This window comes from Gadus chalcogrammus, chromosome 12 (genome assembly GCF_026213295.1).
Source record: "Gadus chalcogrammus isolate NIFS_2021 chromosome 12, NIFS_Gcha_1.0, whole genome shotgun sequence".
NCBI classification, from domain to species: domain Eukaryota; kingdom Metazoa; phylum Chordata; class Actinopteri; order Gadiformes; family Gadidae; genus Gadus; species Gadus chalcogrammus.
In genome coordinates, this window is record NC_079423.1 from 24,681,335 (window position 1) to 24,702,647 (window position 21,313).

The 21,313-nt window shown below is 42.7% G+C and overlaps 1 protein-coding gene across 4 annotated transcripts in view; it reads left to right on the top strand.

Annotated features, from left to right (window-relative positions):
• LOC130393102 (epidermal growth factor receptor substrate 15-like 1) overlaps window positions 1-21,313 on the top strand; it is a 38,120-nt gene that overhangs the window by 10,050 nt on the left and 6,757 nt on the right. Inside the window, exons 14-25 of one of the 4 annotated variants that reach the window (XM_056603688.1) lie at window positions 1,208-1,280; window positions 1,674-1,835; window positions 3,684-3,881; window positions 5,689-5,853; window positions 7,911-8,016; window positions 8,297-8,353; window positions 9,385-9,542; window positions 9,753-9,819; window positions 13,345-13,505; window positions 13,631-13,724; window positions 19,484-19,642; window positions 20,383-20,399. In XM_056603688.1, coding sequence (XP_056459663.1) covers window positions 1,208-1,280; window positions 1,674-1,835; window positions 3,684-3,881; window positions 5,689-5,853; window positions 7,911-8,016; window positions 8,297-8,353; window positions 9,385-9,542; window positions 9,753-9,819; window positions 13,345-13,505; window positions 13,631-13,724; window positions 19,484-19,642; window positions 20,383-20,399 — 1,417 coding nt within the window. Of the gene's footprint in view, window positions 1-1,207; window positions 1,281-1,673; window positions 1,836-3,683; window positions 3,882-5,688; window positions 5,854-7,910; window positions 8,017-8,296; window positions 8,354-9,384; window positions 9,543-9,752; window positions 10,031-13,344; window positions 13,506-13,630; window positions 13,725-19,483; window positions 19,643-20,382; window positions 20,400-21,313 lie in introns of those variants that run through there. The other 3 variants (XM_056603689.1, XM_056603690.1, XM_056603691.1) reach the window with 3 other exon arrangements.

Genomic DNA, 21,313 nt, shown 5'->3' on the forward strand with positions numbered 1-21,313 from the left:
ATTAATGTGCTGTTAGCCACAAGTGATGAAATATACACTTAAAACAAAATAGAGCCATGTTCAAGAATGGATGAGGTCGCGCACTGCTCCTCTCTGGCCTTAACTCATCCCATCGCCCTCGCGCTTGATCCACTCATCCATCCATCCATCCATCCACATTTCCTTTTGATGTGTATTTTATCCAACTTTTTGTTTTGTTTTGTCTGTTCACCACTTACTCTTCATGCTGCGTCAGCACTCTTGCATTTACCCAGTGGAATGCTCTCAGGTAAACGGACATGCTAACTGATTCTGTTCACAGGCTGGCCTTCTGTCAAACCTACAGTCACACACACACTAATGCAGGTCTCGTATTCAACCGCTCTCCTCTACTTCACTGACTTCTGCTGGTTTGCCCGGTGCCACCACTAAAGCAAACGCACCTGTCCCCCGCGCAGTGCAGCAACTAGACAACAATCACACACCCATTGACTATGACAACGGGGCATTATGATTCAAGCTTCAAGTCTGCCCTTCACATTACTGTGTGTTAGTTCATAGAAATATAAAGGCCCAATATGTAGAGCTTCTCTTTTATTGTTTTATTTATTGAGCTAAAAATATCATCAGAAAATCGGATCATCTCTCTTTTAAGTTGAGACCAGGAATTAAAAAAATCATTTGAGGTTCAGTCAGTTCCAGTGAAAACATTGAAAAGTAATACAAACAATTGCAGCCAAAGCCAACACTTGGATTCTGCGTACCTGTGCCATGGTTCGTTAGCGAATTTGCATTATGGTCTGTGACATTGTCAATTTGATGGAAACCTAGCCTGGTGGATTGTTCAAGGGTTAAACCAATCAGGGTGGTGTGTGTGTGTGTGTGTTTTTTTTTGCTCGTGTGGGTGTGTGTTTGCTCGTGTGTGTGTGTGTGTGTGTGTGTGTGTGTGTGTGTGTGTGTGTGTGTGTGTGTGTGTGTGTGTGTGTGTGTGTGTGTGTGTGTGTGTGTGTGTGTGTGTGTGTGTGTGTGTGTGTGTGTGTGTGCGCGCGCACTGGGGCGGTAAAGGGTGATTTTCTCATTTTATATGTAACTAATGGTGTTGTCTTTTGTTGTTGTCTCTGTGTTTGTGGCTCTGTTGTTGGTCTTGCATTTGCTTGTTCTCGCTCTCTCTCTTTGCGTGCCTCTGTCTATATGCCTTGACCTGCACACGTGTTTGCACGTGTGCCAGAGAGAAGTTTACACTGGAGCAGGACATCCGAGAGACGGAGGACGCCATCAGACACAAGGGTTCAGAGGTGCAGGTAGGACTCGTAGCTCCCCATCAACAAAGTCCAAAGTACAGTTTTCTGCCCACGTGGAAAGATGTCAAATAGCGAACAATCAATGGTCTTTTAGAATCTAGCGGTATATTGATTTTATCCCTGGTTCATTGATCAGAATTGCAATTGTGTACTCTTGTAACAATGCTCTTGTAGAAGGTTGAATACATCAAAACTAGCAATTTAAACTTGTTTTCTACGATTCTATATTATTAAGCTTATAGAAGCGTGTATAGCATCACCCTGAGTTTGGTGACCCCCCTCAGTCAAAAAGCAGGAGAGCCACCAACTTCAACAATTTATTTAACAACATATCAATATAAGGTTTGATGAGCCACAGGATAAAAGCGGTTTCTGTCCTGCGCGTCCCATCAGGAGATGCAGAACGAGCTGGATCGTGAGACAGCCAGTCTGCAGGAACTAGAAGCTCAGAAGCAGGATGCTCAGGACCGGCTGGATGAGATGGACCAGCAGAAAAACAAGCTGGAGGACATGATGAACGAAGTCCGCATCAAGTGTCAGGAGGAGTCCCAGATGGTGAGGAAGGGGGAGGGGACGGGCGGTGTTGAAGAGGGGAGGGGAGCATTTTTTAAGGAACTGCCAAGTGGAAAACATGTATCCAGCCACAAAATGGAAAATCCAAACGGCTGTGAGGATAAAAGACATGAGAGTATGTATGCAAAGTGGTTCTGACGTTGTCGTGAAACTAAATATTTAGGCAATGAACTTAACCCACGGGAGGCACAAAAACATCAGAAATGACAGTGGACGGCTGAATAAATGTACAGTAGAGGTCAGCATTGAGCTAAAATCAGACCTGATGGGATAGATTCAAACATGTTTTTTTTACATTCGGGTAATAAAGTCCCAAAGGCTGACAAGCCAGCAACAACACATGCCCATCCCTTAACTTAAGTTTGTGGTTTCTTTGTTCACTTGGCCAATAGGATAAAATGGACAAAACAACATAAAACCAATGGCATGTCAGGCATGGCCTACATGCAAGCAAGCACGCATGCATTCATGAACGCGCACACACACACACGCATGCACACACTTACACAGACACACAAAATAAGCGCATGATAGGAAACCGATTGCCTTTCATCAAGTCATTTAAAAAAAAAATAGAAGTGGAAAATCGTTGTTTTCATATCGAGTGCGCCTCAACTAAAACCATACTTCATTAAACAAGCTATTACAAAAAAAGTTGGCTCACAAGGTGTTCTGGGATTGCAGGGAAAGTGTTCAATTCGGGTTTGGATGTAGACTAATTATATTAAGGACCTGAATCAAATTTCTATTTAGTTGTCTCTCAGCGGTAATGTAATGCTGAAATGAAGGAAGGAGGTTACGTCCGATCATTTTGTGACATGCAGCCTAAATGATTGACATAACAACAAAAAAGATTGTAACACATATTAGTTGCTATAACTAGAATATCCGACTTGATATCTAACTTGAACATGTTAGACATCTTTTGGTAGTCTGCTATTACCATAAACAATGGACAGATAAGCAAGGGATGTGCAGAGAGAGGGAGGAATGCTCGATAGATAGAAATATGGCGCCTAGCATAGGGAGCAAGTAATTACTGGCAATAGGACGGGATATCAATTCGGTTGATATCCAAAGTCGGTATCGTCTAAATTGATTGCCATACTTGGACAGGAGCGAATGAAACGGAATCTGGGAAATTGGAAACACAGGCGCTGGGACGCTCAAGACAAAATATTGCACTCGGGTTGTTAGGAGGCCGTTAGACCTCCTAACAACAAAAAAACCAAGAAACAAAAAGACAGCAACATCTTATTCCACCCAAGCACTAAAGGCTTGTAGGTTGGTTTGTGCTAATGAACACATCCAGATGGATTACTCAACAAACACAGGGAGTGGTACCTGGACGTGAATCTCTCTCTCTCTCTCTCTCTCTCTCTCTCTTGCAGTCTCTCTCTCTTGCAGTCTCTCTCTCTCTCTCTCTCTCTCTTGCAGTCTCTCGCTCTGTCGCTCCCTATCTTTCTCTCTCTCTCTTGCTTCCCTCTGTCTGCTCCGTTTCCTGAAGTGCACTCACAAGCCTAGGGGTCACAGCAGTAATCATAACATAACCTGTGAGGTTGTCTTCATTCAAAAATTCAGTTGTTTCTGTTATAGACATATGGTGGAATTTCGTTCCATGGAAAATCGTGACGTTTGATGGTAAAAACATCGGATCCACTAGGCCAAAATCTGTGATTGGGCACGAATTATATATATATATATATATATATATATATATATATATATATATATATATATATATATATATACATATTTTTTTACATAACTTTTTTCAGTTAATCGCTTCTGCCATGTGTTTGTACTCACTGCAACTCTCCTTCCCACCAGATCTCGTCTTTGCAGAACCAGATCCACTCCCAGGAGTCGGACCTTCAGAGCCAGGAGGAGGAGCTGTGCCGGGCCAAGGCGGACCTGGGCCACCTGCAGCAGGAGGAGAACCAGCTTGAGCAGAGCCTGGCCGCCGGCAAGCTCCAGCTGGAGACCATCATCAAGTCCCTCAAGGCCACGCAGGACGAGATCAACCAGGTATCAACCTCTCTCGCTCTCGCTCTCCCCATCTCCCTCTCCCTCCCTCCCTCCCCCCAGCCCCCTCCCTACCTACTTACTTGTACTTTATTTTTTTTTCCATTATAAATTGAAAAGGATTTATTATTCACCTACACTTTGACAATTTAAAGCTGTTACAGCACAATAAGCATCATTTATGCATATCAAAATGTTGCATTTTGGTTGACCTTTTGAACGGCAGGTCTTCCCATGTCAGCGGGTCAATTGTTAAAACCGGTTCAATCTTGTTGGAACCATCTCTAGTCAAGACACCTTTCTATTCCGTTGCAGTCGAGGAATAAGATGCACCAGCAGGGGGCACTCTCGCACTACAGAAGAATACCGAGCAACTACACCACATTACAACATTCTGGCATAGAGTGGTTGTGTGGTTGTCTATGCTGTCCATCTCTCAATCATGCTATTCATTTCAGTTTCCCTCCACCTTGTTATACCGCATAAAAATCTCCTCACATCAGTCAGTCACACGCACGTCACACTGGATCTTCACTTCTGACATCACATCCCACACATAAATCAATCCCACATCTCACCTCAAAACACCCCCTCCATCTCACATTAGTTCCCGGACACACACACAATCTCTCTCTCTCTCTCTCTCTCTCTCTCTCTCTCTCTCTCTCCTCTCTCTCTCTCTCTCTCTCTCTCTCTCTCTCTCTCTCTCTCTCTCTCTCTCTCTCTCTCTCTCTCTCTCTCTCTCTCTCTCTCTCTCTCTAAGGTCACAGGCAGGTTTCAAGAGAGAGAACCAAGCAGTTTCCTCATGCTCACCTGCAATAATAACCCCCCTCCACCATTCACACATGAGACATACATACACAAAGACACACACACACACACACACACACACTAACTTACTTTTTGGATCCAGTAACCTTTTTGTGTTGACTTTCCTGCAAGCCCAAGGGAAGTCCATAGTCCTACAGCATGTCTATGTCCTTTTATTTTTTTATGCTCCACATTCTTCACCGTAGTTCACTTCAGGCCCTTTAAGATGAGTCAACATGCCTCCCTACCACAGTGTTGTGGTGTCTGGTTCTAGTTTAGTCCCTCTGTCGCTCCCACTCTCTCCCATCTTCACGAAGAGCACTAACAACTCTCTGGGTCACGGCCCTAATCAAAACATAACCCGCAAGGTCATCTAATTCAGAAGTGATGTTGTTTGCGTCATGGCGATAACGTTGAGTTGCGTCGAAAAAGACATCTTGACGATTGTTTTAAGTTCATGGTTCGCTCTTTGTTTTTATAGGAAAAAAGGGATCCTTTTCTTGAAACACCTGCAGGTTAAACTGTATTCAGCTCAATCGGAATGATCTCACTGTTGAGAGAGAGAGTCGTGATATAGCTCTTGGGGATTTGCTGATGCTCTTCAGTAAAGGCTGTAAAGAATGAAATGAATTAAGCACATTTACCTCACTTATTATTTTATTAATTTCTTTATTATTTCATTATGGTTTCACTGCACCATAAGATTTATGAGGGGCGGAACTTCAATTAACTTAAATGAAATCATTTGAAACTCTGGAATTGTATTTAAGGACTTTACTTTATGTCGCTCTAACAGCAGTAAAACACATAATGTAATCATGTTAGCTATAACCTAATAAGAATTCCAAAAGCCGACATCTAGTCTCAATGTGTGTGTGTGTGTGTGTGTGTGTGTGTGTGTGTGTGTGTGTGTGTGTGTGTGTGTGTGTGTGTGTGTGTGTGTGTGTGTGTGTGTGTGTGTGTGTGTGTGTGTGTGTGTGTGTGTGTGTGTCTCCGCTAGGCCCGCAGCAAGCTGTCCCAGATCCAGGACAGCCAGCTGGAGGTGTCCAAAAGCATCGAACAGTACAACAGCAGCCTGAATGGCACCCATGGGGGCAGTATGACCAACCTGGCAGACATGAGTGAGGGCTTCACCGACCGGGAGAACGGAGGATTCCCCCTCATGGTGAGAGCAACACACATGTATGTGTGTGTGTGTGTGTGTGTGTGTGTCAATGTGCTGCACATTGTATATTGCTAATGCTGCATTAAGTTCTCAAAGCCACTGCTTTGTGAGCCTTGTGTTTATGTTCGCTATACCCATGTTTTTGTTTGCCGAGGTTGTTACCCAATCCAATGAGATCTTCGCCATCTGCCTTGACACAAAAAACCTGTGTTTGCCGAAATCCTCTGCGATAAATTGATGGCTTCAAATCCTCTCTTGCTAAGACATGGGTTTTAGTGAATCTCTGCCATTGCCATAAAGTTTCCGTCAGGACACGCCCCTATTCCCCCACACACAGACGAGGGGTTAATCTCACGATGTCTGTGTGTCTGTTGATGTTCCTCATGATAACTTGGCATAAGAAAAGAAAAACACATCCTTCAGGTTGAATGATATCAATACTGCTGTGGATTCATTTCTGTTTGAACTGCACTAATACATAGATCCTGTACTTAAATGCTAACTCAGCTCCCAGAATTAGCTGTCAAAATGAGTGACTTGTTATTTAGCTTTTTCTGTGTCTTCATGCCTTGACGTCGAAATGTATTACATTTAAACTAGCTCGTAGCTTAAAATAACCCAGACATATCTGTAGTCAATAAGGTTTGTGTCCTATCATAGTGGATCATACAATTATTGGTTGGCGATGTTTGATGAAAAAAAGGCAAGTCTGCCACGTCACTCATTTCATTTCACAACCAGGCAATCCACTGAATAATGTTTATGTGATCTGCTGTCCTCCGTCTATCATCACAAAGAGCATTTGGGTTTAGAGGGAAAGCTTAAGGTAGAAGGGTGTCTAGAGTACAAGCCCAGTAGACATAAATAACGTAGTCTCTTTAAAAGGGATTTGATTGTGCCTACTATTAAGCACAGTTTAGCTGTGAAGCTATGCACCCCCTATTATTTTCAGTCTTTTAATACCTCACATAGCTGAGATGATTGGACATAAATTGTACCGTGCCAAAGGGCTTTTAATACTTGAAAAATACCTGCACACCTGTGTTTATTTGCATGCTGGGTTGCAATTCTCTATTCTGCTTCCTTAGGGGGCGAGGGGAAGGGTTTGAGACGAAGACACTTTGTTTCTGGAGTCTATTCCATTGTGTGTGTGTGTGTGTGTGTGTGTGTGTGTGTGTGTGTGTGTGTGTGTGTGTGTGTGTGTGTGTGTGTGTGTGTGTGTGTGTGTGTGTGTGTGTGTGTGTGTGTGTGTGTGTGTGTGTGGTGTCAGGTGAAGGGTGCTCCACACTTCACATATCTGCGCGGCCGTGGCAGCAGGCCAGGGCTAAATGCTCTAACCTGTTGTGGCTCATTAGCAGCTCTCGGTTTCAATGGGAATCGCTGACCCGCAACACACTGCTGATCCCAGATAAATATACACATTGCTTGCACACACAAACACAAGCACACACGCACACATACATAGACTCAGACACAAACACACAGACATACGCACGCAAAGAAACACAGACACGCACGCATGCACACACACACAGCCGCACACACACATACACACACACAGACACACAAACACTCACAGCCCCCTTTTCTGCATTGCTGAGCTAGAGTTGTGTTGTGAAAGAATAAGGGGAAACAATTTTCATTCTCTTATAATTTAAAAATGTCTCTGGGCTTTCTGGTATGGAAAGCTTTCTGCAGAGCCACATTCCTGTGTATGTCTGTGTCTGTGTGAGTATGTGTGTGTTTGTGTGGGTGTTTCAATGCCATTTCTTTTCTTAATGATCCATCTTAGACATTCTTGTAAAATGTTCACTCTCCCGTCCAAGTATCCACGTTTTTTTAGCTCGATGGAATATAACACCACCCATGCACATGTGAGCATGCAGTCATGCATGCACCCGTAGGTTATTTTACCTCCCAAGTTTGCATGCAGTTTGCTTGCATGCAACTTTCAATGTGCAAATATACCGAAATAGGACCATTCTGTATCAAGCCCATTCATACTTGCTTTCCTCCCTCATTCTCTTCCTGTCTTTCATTGTCTCTCTCTCCTCCAGGAGGACCCATTTAAGATGAAGCAGTCGGTGTTCAATAGCCTGCCGCCGGAAGTCCACCCCGACCCCTTCACCACAGAAGACCCCTTCAAAACAGACCCCTTCAAAGGTTTGCTGCCCTCTGGCCCCTCTCCCTGTCTAGAAATCCATTGGAGCTGACCGATGTTTGGATGTGATACATGGATACGATGAAAGAAGACTATATCAGTGTTGGTATCAGTTCTTTGCATACTGTATTACTTTATTACAGGAATAAAAATTACTGAAATGTGGGGGCTTATTTATTGTATGTATGGCTTATTAGGGGGTATTCTAAGCTTGTATCTTGTGATTGCCTTGTACAGTGTGTGACCATGTGTGACCCCCTCCTCCTTCTCTTGGCCCTGCAGGCGACCCCTTCCAGAATGATCCCTTCGCCAAGCAGCCAGTGGCAGCAGCCAGCGCAGGTACGAGGGCCCTTCTGTCTTTTGTCGTGCTTCCCAAAGACCTCGCGGGCTGATCCTTCTCATGGCTCCAGCAAGCGTCTCTCTTCCTGCAACCACAGAAGTGGCGACAGTGAATCGGTGTTGCCATGACCTCGGAACAATACTGTCACTGTTCACTCGGACAACCATGGTCCTGCAGAGTTATATTCAGCGCTATAAAGCTGTACGAACAGTATTTATATATGTTGGGGCATGACTAAATGCGGTGTACCGGAGGCAGCTGTGCAGCCTCTTGCCAGGTTATTCTATGTGTGTGCGTGTGGTCCCGTGCGCGTGTGCATGTGAACCGTGAAACGGTGGCAAAGTGTGTGAACCATGGGTGTTCTGTACACTTCCCTCTACAGCGATATTGGGCAGTTTCACTTCTCTTGCTCACAGCGGTGTGAGCAGATCGTGAATGATTGCTAATAAACAGTGGGTGCGTGTAATTAAAGCAGTTCACTCCAGGTCGCTGGAGCTCCCCTCTACAGCGCTGTCAGAAGAGAGCAGGCCCGTTCACTGCTGCCCTGACTGTTGGTTCACGACCCGACACTACCTCTTTGTATATTATGTTTTAGGTCATATGTGATACATGCCTGTCATACTCACAGGCCTGTTAAGCCCTTTTGAGACTGTAACTGTGATTAAGGGCTATACAAATACAATGGAATTGAATTATACATCATTATCCACGTAACAAAACAGTGTTCTGTCGAGGCCAAAGGTAACCCTGGCGTTGGCTGTTTCGTTGCTTTTGTGCAGCGGACCGTACAGCTGAAAGTGCAAACTGAAATTCATGACCAGATGGTTCAATAGAATGCTTTCAGATTTTTTTTTTACGAAATGTTCAATTTCAGAAGAAATAAATAAAATAAAAGGGTTCCAAAATAATTGCCGGACCTTGATCCTTTAGGCCAAAGGGTTGAGCCAGTCCAATCTCAAATACTACATGATAATGTAAATTTAGCCCTGTTGGTGTTAATCAGGATTATGTTCTTTGTGATCTTTGACAGATGTGTGTCCACTCCCCCCAGACCCGTTCGGAGGGGATCCATTCAAGGAGGCCGATCCGTTCAAGGCCTCATCCGAAGACTTCTTCAAGAAGACAGCAAAGGCAGACCCCTTCTCCAATGCGGACCCATTCAGTAAAAGCACCACACTCCCATCCAAGGTACCTAGACTGGCATGTTTATAGTATGACTAAATAAATGATCAAATAAATGTATATGTACACGTTTGCACGGTTGAGTCTAAGCTGGTTTGTAAGCATTAAAGCATGGGGCATTTCTTTGTAACACGGGCATGATCACATTAAGGGTGGGAGTGTTAACATAGCGATTAACAAAGTATATTCATTTGCTTTATTATGTGCTTCTTTCAGCAGACCACCAGTCACTTTACAAGCAGTGACCCATTCATATCAACTAGCCCCAAACCCAAAGGACCAGGTAACGTAGTGTTTTATTTCCTGCTACTTTATAATTAAACTTTTTTAATCAGCAGACAATGAACCACATTTTGAGGCCTTCTACCACGGATAGAACCGATTTTTTTCAAGTTGCTGTGCAAGTTATAGCCTGAGTATATCTACTAATATTTGAAATGGTAAATCCAGTTTATCTTTTAGACTGGATGCACTTCATGCAGTTATACTTGATGCACTTCATGCAGTTATACTTGATGCTTGATGACCCCTCTTAGACATTGCAGTATACCAAGCTTTTTAATTGCATAATTCCTAATTAGGTGAGTGCTGCATGCAGCGCTTATCTATTGATCTTCATAAGTTTCTTTCTTTCTTTCTTTCTTTCTTTCTTTCTTTCTTTCTTTCTTTCTTTCTTTCTTTCTTTCTTTCTTTCTTTCTTTCTTTCTTTTCTTATTCTCTACAAACTTTGGGACCTATCTCCTTCCTAAATTTTTCACCTACAGACTCCATTCAAATTTTAAAATATTCAGAATAGCTTGGAATATTTTATACTTTTTAAGATATTCTACTTTCAAAATATTATCATTTTTTTAGCATGGGAGTCAATGGTACTTCAGACTGTACTTTCAACCGGTTATCTTCGTTCAAACCATTTAACAAATCTACACAATTGTATCTTCAATAATATCCAAACGGAATTTCGATATCATTTAAACTTTCTTCAGAATCACAGTTTTAGTTTCAAACCGTCATATTCTACAGTTGGTCCCATTGAAGCCGTCTGCCCATTCTGACACTAAAATTACCAAGACATCGTAACTCGGTCAAATGTCAACTGTTTACCATCATTCAAACTGTTAAACAAATCTACACACTTGTATCTTCAATAATATCCAAACGGAATTTCAATATTATTTAAACTTTATTCAGAATGACTTTTTTTGTTACATACTGGCTTCGTTTTGAGTTGGCGTGAGGACGTTCAGCAGTGTTGCCAGATGGGGCGGTTTTTCTTGCCGGATTGGGGTACTTTTGGGGGACGTTCAGGCAGTGTTGCCAGATTGGGCTGTTTTTTCTCCACTCTTTTGAACTGCGTTTAAATCCCTTCACTTGATTTAAGCCATTTAACGTTTCTTTATGTCTTAATCTATGTGAATTTATCGAAAAATATTTTCAACCTCACTTTGTGCTACAGTACTCACCGCATTTTCTGCAGGAAATGCATTTTCTAGTTGAACTTGCATTTTGTTTGCACATCACAATTTTTGATTGGCTAGGACTCTCCACACACAAATTCTATTCTATTCAACCTTTCTGTCTGTCTGTCTGTGTCTGTCTGTCTGTGTCTCTATTTCTTGCACTCTCTCTTGGTCTCTAACTTTATTTGTTATGTTTTTTTATTAAATGTTGTTTTAAAATGAGCCGGCCTCCAACCTTGACGTCATGTTATTAGCAGAGCCAGCGGTCTCACCTCAGCACCCCGTCGCGGCTTAACACTCACAGACACAACAAAAAACGGGCCTTTTCCATAAGGATCACGCCATTGAACCCCCTTATTAAAATCAACACACCAGCTCGCCCACTCAATCAGTTGGTTGTCTCACACTATTAGGGGCAAAAAAAAAAAGCGTGTTTTGTTTGCTTTAGGATATGAAGTTGCTCTATACAAATAAACACGCACACACACGTGCAAGGTCATGTTAAAGACCATACGGTGTGTGTGTGGGAGTGTGTGTGTCACACACACTCTCTTATGAAGGATAGGAAGGATAGTTGGAACTTGGAACTCTATGAAACCCACACACGTGGAGGGTCACACAGAGGGCCATACTGTGTGTCTGTGTGAGTATGTGTCGTATCATGTAAGAATAATGGTTGGAACTCCATCATATGAGACCCACACACGTGGAGGGTCACATGGGGGGGGCAAAAAGTGTGTGTGTGTGTGTGTGTGTGTGTGTGTGTGTGTGTGTGTGTGTGTGTGTGTGTGTGTGTGTGTGTGTGTGTGTGTGTGTGTGTGTGTGTGTGTGTGTGTGTGTGTGTGTGTGTGTGTGAACTCTATCATATGAGACCCACGCTGGGACCACTGTTTCCACAAGCTCAGGTTAGCTTGTCTGTTTGCCTATTAGACCCGTGGCTGGTAGACGGGGAAGGCGTCGGGTAAAGGCCACACGCTCAGTGTCAACATCCACTGTTGAAGTTCACTGCAACAGGTGTTTCACATTGGCCACAGCAAGACGCCACGTTTACATTTATTTGTAAAATACCAATTTAATTTACACTTGCGTATTTATTCTTTTTGGGGGGAATGATATTGGCTGTGACTAATTCATCAGGACCAGCCAAGAAGGATCAAACTTGTTTTTGGTTTCCGTTCCGATTCGCACAGTGTTTGATAGAAACGGTAACATAGAGCGATGAATAATAATGTGTCAAACCAATTCAACACAAGGGGCCCTATTTTAACGGTCTGAAACGCAAGTGAGAAGCGCCAAGCGCAAGTAGATTTGTGGGCGGTTCTATGGCGATGTTGCTATTTTGCCGGCGCAAAAAAAAGACTCTTGTGCCCGGCGCAAATCTGAAAAGGGTTGATCTGAAGTAGCCTAATTACCCGGAGGTATGTTTTGGGCGTAACGTGCAATAAACCAATCAGAGTGCGAACTCCCATCCCCTTTAAGAGCCATGAGCGCATTTGAATCTGACAAGTTCATATTTTGACAACGCGTCTGCAGTCTCCGATGAGACAGATCAAACTTCAAATGGCTCAGTTTATGGCCAAATAATATGGCCTAATTCACACATGGAATCAACTCTCTTCTGACAGCGCTGTAAATGGGAGCTCCAGCGACCTGGAGGGAACTACTTTAATTACACGCACCCACTGTTTATTAACAATCATTCACGATCTGCTCACCGCCGTGAGTTTTCTTCCACAACTTCAGAAATACTGAGTCCTCAAATACATTTTGGCAAAATAAACTTAACACACATATGATATGCGACAACTGTGGTTCTATTTAATGATATACGCAACACATTATAAACGTTGTTTCTTATCAGTATTATATGCATTATTGTTATCGACTTGTGTTCCTAATATGCATGTGTCCCCCCGTTAATATACATTGCCATGGACTGTATTATGCGTTACGTGTTTTAAGCAGATGGACGCACACACACGGGCCCGCATTCATTAATTCATAATAGCACCAGGGAACGTTTGCGCCAGAACACACCTCCTCCTTTCACCGAATCGCCCCTTGGGGCGCAAGATCATTCCCTAATTTACCGACGCGTGGCGGTGGAGGGAAAAGAACGCTCTGCGCCAGTTGCAAACTAGCAACGACACATGCGCCAGTGAAAAAGTAAATTGCACTGGATGCAAGATAGGGCCCATGGTTGATGTGTGCATTTTTCTTTTCGGAAGGAAAAAACATGATCGGAAACCTATGCAATGTGTCATGTATAGTGCATCAATTCTCCTTCTGTATAGGTCATTAACATAGACAGTGATGCGTAGCTAAGCTGCCCTTGTAATGGGTTTCAGACCTATTTGGCACGTTGGACCCATTCGGCAGTGGTTCCTTTAGCAGCGGTGGCGGCGGCAGCAGCACCAGCAGCGCTGGGGGCTTTGCGGATTTTAGCCACATGGCAAAGACAAGGGACCCGTTCGAAGGCAGGGCCAGCTGGCTGCCCGACTACCAGAAGGTAGGGGGGGAAAACCTAAGGGAAGTCTAGAGATACTAAAATGACTAATAGGCTCCCCTACTTTGTGGGTGTATTTTATGCCCGCCTTTCAGGTGTTTTTCTGTGTCTAACTGTCACATTTCCAGTCAGGGTTTGTAGATGATCCATTCACTAGGAAGAATGACACACCAGCTCTACCACCGAAGAAGACCGTTCCTCCGAGGCCGAAACCCCCCAGTGGTAAGTGTGTGTGTGTGTGTGCGTGTGCGTGTGCGCACGTGCGGGAGAGCGAGAAGAGGATTATATTAGCTGTTTTCTTTAATGAATGATATGACTGAAAATATTTGGTTGCGATATTGTCAAACAAAGCAAATCAGCGAATGCCACACATTACCACAATTAAGCAGACAGTTCAAAGCCTTATATTTCTATTTCTACAGAGGCATAGCTAATACTTTATTGCATATTTAGATGAAAATATTAGGTTGGATTCTTAGGTCAGATTACTAAATGTTTGTTGTCGACACGTGGTTTACAAACAAGATAACGGCAAGGCAAGGGTGTACTCGTTATTTAGGTGCAGTGAACAGTGTCTGGCTGTTTGGCTGTTACAGGGCTTATCACTGATGGGGGTTCATTGAGCTGCCCTCAGGCTTCAGGTATAACCAGGGACTCATCTCTTTCCACAAATAAACAATTATCCCTCCTCATTTATAACTTTCAAGATGAAGCCATAAACATTCACGTTTTAAGACTGCACTCTTGCTTCTTTCACATTTTTGTTTTGATTTTATTTGAAGACCCTCATGTTGAATAATTTCAAACAGGAGTTTTGAATAAGCTAGGTTGCAGAAGTTACATTCAATTGCGTTCAGCAGCAAAGCTTGGTGTTGCTTCTAACCTGCTATCCATTTTGCCAATGATTTCAAAAATGCACTGGCAGATACTTCTGTTTCTCAGTTAATGAACCAAATTCTTTGTTAGCTTTTATTGTTTTATTTTTTTTAATTGGGGAACACTCTAAAAGCTACTTCCCTTGATGGTGGTAGACTAACACTCTCCTCCTACTCTGTTCTCACTCTGTAGCGTCTTCTCTTAGCAGAGGCAGAGCAGCATTCAGTAAGTAGGCCTGCGTGCCAACCTAGCATAGCATTCTTGGTGAAACCTGTGTAAAGTGGATGTCGTGCTAGTGAGTAGTGGTGAATGTGCCCCCTCCCCCACCCTCTTCCAAACTTAAATAATTCAAGGTGGACTTTCCTCCAATACTCATACTGTCTCATTTAAAAAGTGGCCTACTGACTCACGAAGGCACACACACATACATAACTTTTGCCTCTCATAACCAGTGACTCTTTACCAAAGAGGGCATTGTAAGGGAACATCAGAGCTCCCAAATAGAAAACTATCAGCTCACCCAGTCCTTTTTTATTGAAATATACAGTGTTTGTGTTTGTGTCTGTTTGTATGTGTGTTATGAATGAATGAATTGTGTTTTTCATATTACTATTAAATGCTTTTAAGAAGCACAGAGAGACATGAAATAAAATGAAAAGCTACTTAAGTAAAGCCAATGAATTAGGGGAAGATAAGCTGATAAGAACATAAAGGGTACAGTGCAGGGGTCTGCAGTCACAGTACTGGTACAATACAAGCATCTCTTCTTTAACCTCTTTTTTCTTCACTAACCAACTTTCTCTGGATGCGAAATGTGCAATCTCATTTTCCAGAGAGCTTTCTCCAGGTGAAGAAATTCTTGTAGAAACGTCAGCCTTATCGTTTCCTTTCCTAACGCCTCTAGCAGGTTTTACAAAGTATTGTACATTTGTCAAAAGGCTCGTCCTTGCTATGGATCAGTTAAAATGAAGCGGTTTGCTCTTGTTTTTCTCCTCTAGAACTTGTTTTGAATGTCAAAGCATCATGATACCATGACTCAGTTTGTTTTAATGTTCTTTGATCACATAAGAAGTTAGGAACATGATTTTACCAAGATTCCAAGATTTGAAAAATCTAATAAAAACAGTGTCTAACATGTTATATTAGTACACTAATTATTAAAATAATTTGTACAACTATATGAAAAACCTTTGGACTTTACCAATGACACTACAAACCCCTGACTGTGCTTAGTTTACATTATGAGACATATGACCTGATATATTTCATCGGGAACAAACATGTAACCATTCAGAGAGTAAAGCAACAGAGTAACACATACATATTCAAATATGTTGAAGAATTGGAACATCAGCAGTCTTTAAACACTGAAACACTGAGTATAAATTAAAACATTGAATAATATATATATTAGGGGTGTCCATCTCTCCTTTATAGGACGATCCGATACATATCTAGATACATGTGCTACGATACGATTCAGGGACGATACATTGTAATGTATCAATGTTCTAACGATATATATATATCTCGTTAGAACATATTTATATCAATGTTCTAACGATATATATATATATATATATATATATATCTCGTTAGAACATTGAATCGAATCGCATCGAATCGTTCCATCTGAAAATGTGTTTTCAACTTTGCGATTCGATTCAATATCGTTAGAACATTGAATCGAATCGCTTCGAATCGTTCCACATACAAATGCATCGTCCCCGAATCGTATCACACAAACACACTGACTGACTGACTGACTGACTGACTGACTGACTGACTGACTGACTGACTGACTGACTGACTGACTGACTGACTGACTGACTGACTGACTGGAAAACACAGCGGAGGATAGTTTACATGAAGAGTGTGGGAAACCAGTATTTCTTTGAACAGGAAACGTTGTCATTGTGGGCAGAACTAGATAAAGTTTCAAAGATGGCAGTGTCATGCACTACGCTTAACCTTTATCAATGTCCCTTTGACTCATCACGAGCACGAGAGGTTTGGCTGAATGAAGCTGTGGCGTTGGTAGCGGCTGCAGGGTCTTACCTTACCCTCCACCATAGATTTGGGTCAGCAGCTTTCATTTTCATGAAATTTTCAACACACTGCAATTTTATGGGATATGTGATTGGGTGGGAAGTTAATCCAGGCTCAATTGCACAAGATGACTGCACGTATAATTGTGTATTTCTGCATGTATGTATATATATATATATAAATACATACATACATACATACATATAGATACATTCTCGCTTGATCACTCTCTCTCCCTTTCTCTCCCTTTCTCGTTCTCTGTCTCTGTCTCTCTCTCACTCTCTGTCTCTATACAATAGCCAAGATATAAGTATAGTTGATGAGATTTGTGGAATGCAGGGGTTTAGCACGGACCCATAAAAAGTGCAACATTATTTGACCATGTGTAGCCCATATCTCCTCCTGAAGTGTATCTAGTGCAGAGCTCTCCATAGTCATACCTTTAGTACCGGTACCTTTAGTGTGAAGGTGTTCAAATGCAATAAGGCTTTAGATGTTTTTGCCATCGGCATGGCCATTTAACTGATGCATGAGGTCTCTAGGAGAAGAAGAGTTTTTAGAGACGGTATAAGGCTGGCGTAATGGGGTAAAAAAGGGCCTTTAATAACAGTGGGATTGGTAGGAGATGATTTTGTCTAACCCTGGTTGGATGTTTTATGTTTTATCTTTTTAATAACACCCCTGAAATTCAAAAATATACACTACTGTTCAAAAATTTGGGGTCACGTAAAAATGTCCTTACTTTTTGAACGAAAAGCATTATTTTTTTCAATGATAACAACATTAAATTAATCAGAAATACAGTCTAGACATTGTTAATGCGGTAAAAAAAGGCTAATTGATGATTTGAAAACCCTTGTGCAATCACGTTAGCACAGCTGAAAACTGAGTTTTCATGGAAAAAAAATATTTGACTGGGTGACCCCAAACTTTTGAAGAGAAACAACTGCAAAACTTGTCGTGGCTTCATAAGCGTTACTCACTCTAAACTCTGTCTATCTTGACACAAAGCAAAGTTGGTGCATGTGTGTGTGCATGTGTGCGCCTGCCTCTGTAAAAGTGATGTGTAAGAGCATACTATTTGTGGTTTGCGCTGCTGGTGCTGGCAGCACACACCCTAGCATGCTTCCTCTTTTCTCTATGTGTCAGTGGGTATGTCAACAAGCGTGATTGAGTGAGAATTGCCCTGCAAGCTGCCTCTTCTTTCAGCCCATCTTTCTATCACTACATCCCTCTCCGTCGACACACACACACACACACACACACACACACACACACACACACACACACACACACACACACACACACACACACACACACACACACACACACACACACACACGCACAGACACACCTAGACACACACACACACACACACACACACACAGGAGTAGGAGGTGGGTATGGTAGAGGAGGAGTTGCTGATATGCTGGATGTGGAGGTTCTGGTATGCTGGATGAGGAGGTGCTGATATGCTGGATGTGGAGGTTCTGATATGCTGGATGAGGAGGTTCTGGTGTGCTGGATGAGGAGGTGCTGATATGCTGGATGTGGAGGTTCTGATATGCTGGATGAGGAGGTTCTGATATGCTGGATGAGGAGGTTCTGATGTGCTGGATGAGGAGGTGCTGATATGCTGGATGAGGAGGTTCTGATATGCTGGATGAGGAGGTTCTGATGTGCTGGATGAGGAGGTGCTGATATGCTGGATGAGGAGGTGCTGATATACTGGATGAGGAGGTTCTGATATGCTGGATGAGGAGGTTCTGGTGTGCTGGATGAGGAGGTTCTGATATGCTGGATGAGGGGCAGATATGTTAGTTGAGGAGGTGCTGATATGGTGAATGAAGTGTAGCAGATATGTTAGTTGAGGAGGTGCTAATAAGGTGGATGAGGAGCAGATATTTTAGTTGAGGAGGTGCTGATATCGTTGAGGAGGAGGAGCAGACATGTTAGTTGAAGAGCTTCTGCTATGGTTGTGATATTACAAAGAGTAGTTAACTGTCAAGCAGAAACGGATCGCCCGGCAGAGAAGGTTTCTCAGTATCTCATGTGAAACCACCCCCACTTCTCTCACCCTCTGCCCGGGACGCACAGCGGGGTCAGATGAGAGGCAGCACAGGATCGCTATCAAAACATATTGATGTGTGACAGCAGTTTGCCCGAACCGTGCGGTTAACAGCTATACACCAGCATCAGGCGCGAGCACGGTTCCCACGGTATTCTGCCGCCTTCAGCCCTTTCTGCAACCATGCAGCCCTTTCTGCACTTTAATTTACAATCGACTGAACCTCGCTCCAATATTTTATAATGCAATGACCCGAGTTCCACTCCAGAGTTGAAGTGTTGCACTGAAGTGCACGGTGAGACGATGAATTTGTAAAGGATATTGGTTTGTGTCTGGTAAATGGGTAAACCACAGTAAGTGTTGGGTGTTGTGGGTTGGAACCCCTAACCCACGGAGCTCAGCAGCCTTCCAGAATGTCCCTAACGTTGCACACTAACATTTTGGGTTTGGCTATTTACTGAATCTCTCTTTCCCTCTCTCATGTCTTACTTGTGTTTGTTATGTTTGTGTGTCAGAATAACAACATTCTCTGGATGATTAAATGCCACATGCAGACATTCAGCTTTGTGTTGGTTTCAAATGGTTCTTCAAACACATATTTGTCATATTGCAACAGATAAAAGGCCAGCGAGGAAGTCGATGAGTAAATTGAGATGTATCTCATCAGAATGTGTTAATATTTAGGAACTGAAATTGCATGTGAAAACGGTTGCTGCAAAGTGATAACAAACGACGGGCCTGACTTTCTAAACCGTTCTCGTCCCATTTAGTGTAGCCCTGCCTTCAATCATAACATGCTTCTTCTGTCCTAGTTGTACATGATTTGTATATTCAATGTTTGTGTTGATTCCAGTGTCCAACAAGACAGCATTTTGTACTTTATTTAAATCAACACAATTGGCACTCATTGGTTTGTATGTAGGATTTACTCCTGTAGTTTTAAAAATTCCTCTGCTTTTGTCTTCCCATTCGACCCGCTCCCTTCCAGGTAAGACCACCCCTGTCAGCATGTCCAGTGACCCCTGCAAACCTCCCCCGGACCCCTTCCAGCCCTTTGGAGTGGAGGCCGCTGACCCCTTCGCGAGCAAAAAGACCCTGGGAGACCCTTTCAGCGGCAAAGACCCCTTCGCCCCGTTTTCAGCAACAAGTAAACGTCCTTCATTTTTTGCTGTTGGCATGTTTATTGAATGCACTGCATTAATGTATACAACTCCCCTGCCTTCATATGAGAGTAGACACTGTTTCTTAAGGGGTGTATAAAAAGTATGAAAATTGTCTTATCCAGTAATTATTGTCTTAAGTTAAGTTACGTCTTCAGTGTGTGAGAAAAAGTTCAAAACAATCACCAGTGTGGGAAGTGGAGGCTGGGGCTGTGCATCGGTCTACTGCAGCCTTCATTGCACATGTGCCTGCTAGTGCAGGAAAAGGGTGTTAGCCCTTTTTGTGGTTTTTGGTCTGTGTGAATGCGAGTGTGTGTGTGTGTGTGTGGGTGTTTGTGTGTGTGTGTGTGTGTGTGTGTGTGTGTGTGTGTGTGTGTGTGTATGTGTGTATTTTAGAAGAGCATTGAATACTGATTCACCTGCCTTCTGATAAAGCACACATATCATATGCTTGATAAGGCACACATGCTACGATTTCAAATGAAAACAACAACTGCTATCTGCAATCATTAGCAGCAAATACCAATTTAAATGGTAGGCAGAGCCAGGGCACACGCCACGTTTATTGGGACATGTCACAGGCAGCTCTGTGTATTAAAAATCAGGTTACACGAAACATAGGGAACCTTTCATAAACAATGATTCAAGAAGATTTGATAGAGGTTAAAAAATCTGGCTACACACTGAGTTCATAATCATTACTTTTCTATCCGTTTTTTTCTGACAGGACCTGAAAAACCCAAGGTAAGATAGTTTTCTTGCATTGTTTGAGTTCAAAGGAAATGATTGGGAACTCTTGGGAGATTGATTTAGAGCGTGTTTCTCTTTCGAGCTCCCACTGTAGATAACAATGTTCTGCATTGTCTCCGATAGCAGCAGCTTTAATTTAACATTGCGAAAAATGTACAGTGTGTACATTTTCGTGCACAAGGCTAGCACGCTAACCGCCAGATGTTCCTGATTACTTTTCCTACATTCTAGAAATGGAGGAAAACCAGCATACTGAATATACAAAACACACATCTATTGTTAAATGAGTGCAGTGGTATGTTTCCATGACAAAACAGGCATGGGCATGATTGTGGATGAAACTACTCTCTGGGTCATTTCCAAAAATTGGGTTTTGATGATTAGATCTTAATGTGTGTTGGAAAGGTTGGCACCTGTATTTTTAGTAGTCAGATGGAGATTGGATCACCCAAGATGCACTTTAATGCCAAGTGTGAACACGCTATATAACAACCATTAGCCTAAGACTGATAGAACACGACTGCTGTTGGCCATTTTTGACCAGGCTGCCGCCCATGAATAATTTCAATTTGGAATGAGCTCTTGGCTAGCTAGTGTTAAACTAGTGTTAGCTTTAACCCCTCTACTTATTTGAGGTAACACTCTTTAGTAGTCCGAAAAAAAGGCCGGAGAGGTCTGACTGTTACTACATACTACAGAGTTAATTTATCTCTTTGTTCTCCACAACCCTTTGTGACTTCTATGTGTTTTCCCTCCTGCTCTTCTGTCTGTCTGTCTGTCTGTCTGTCTGTCTGTCTGTCTGTCTGTCTGTCTGTCTGTCTGTCTGTCTGTCTGTCTGTCTGTCTGTCTGTCTGTCTGTCTGTCTGTCTGTCTGTCTGTCTGTCTGTCTGTCTGTCTGTCTGTCTGTC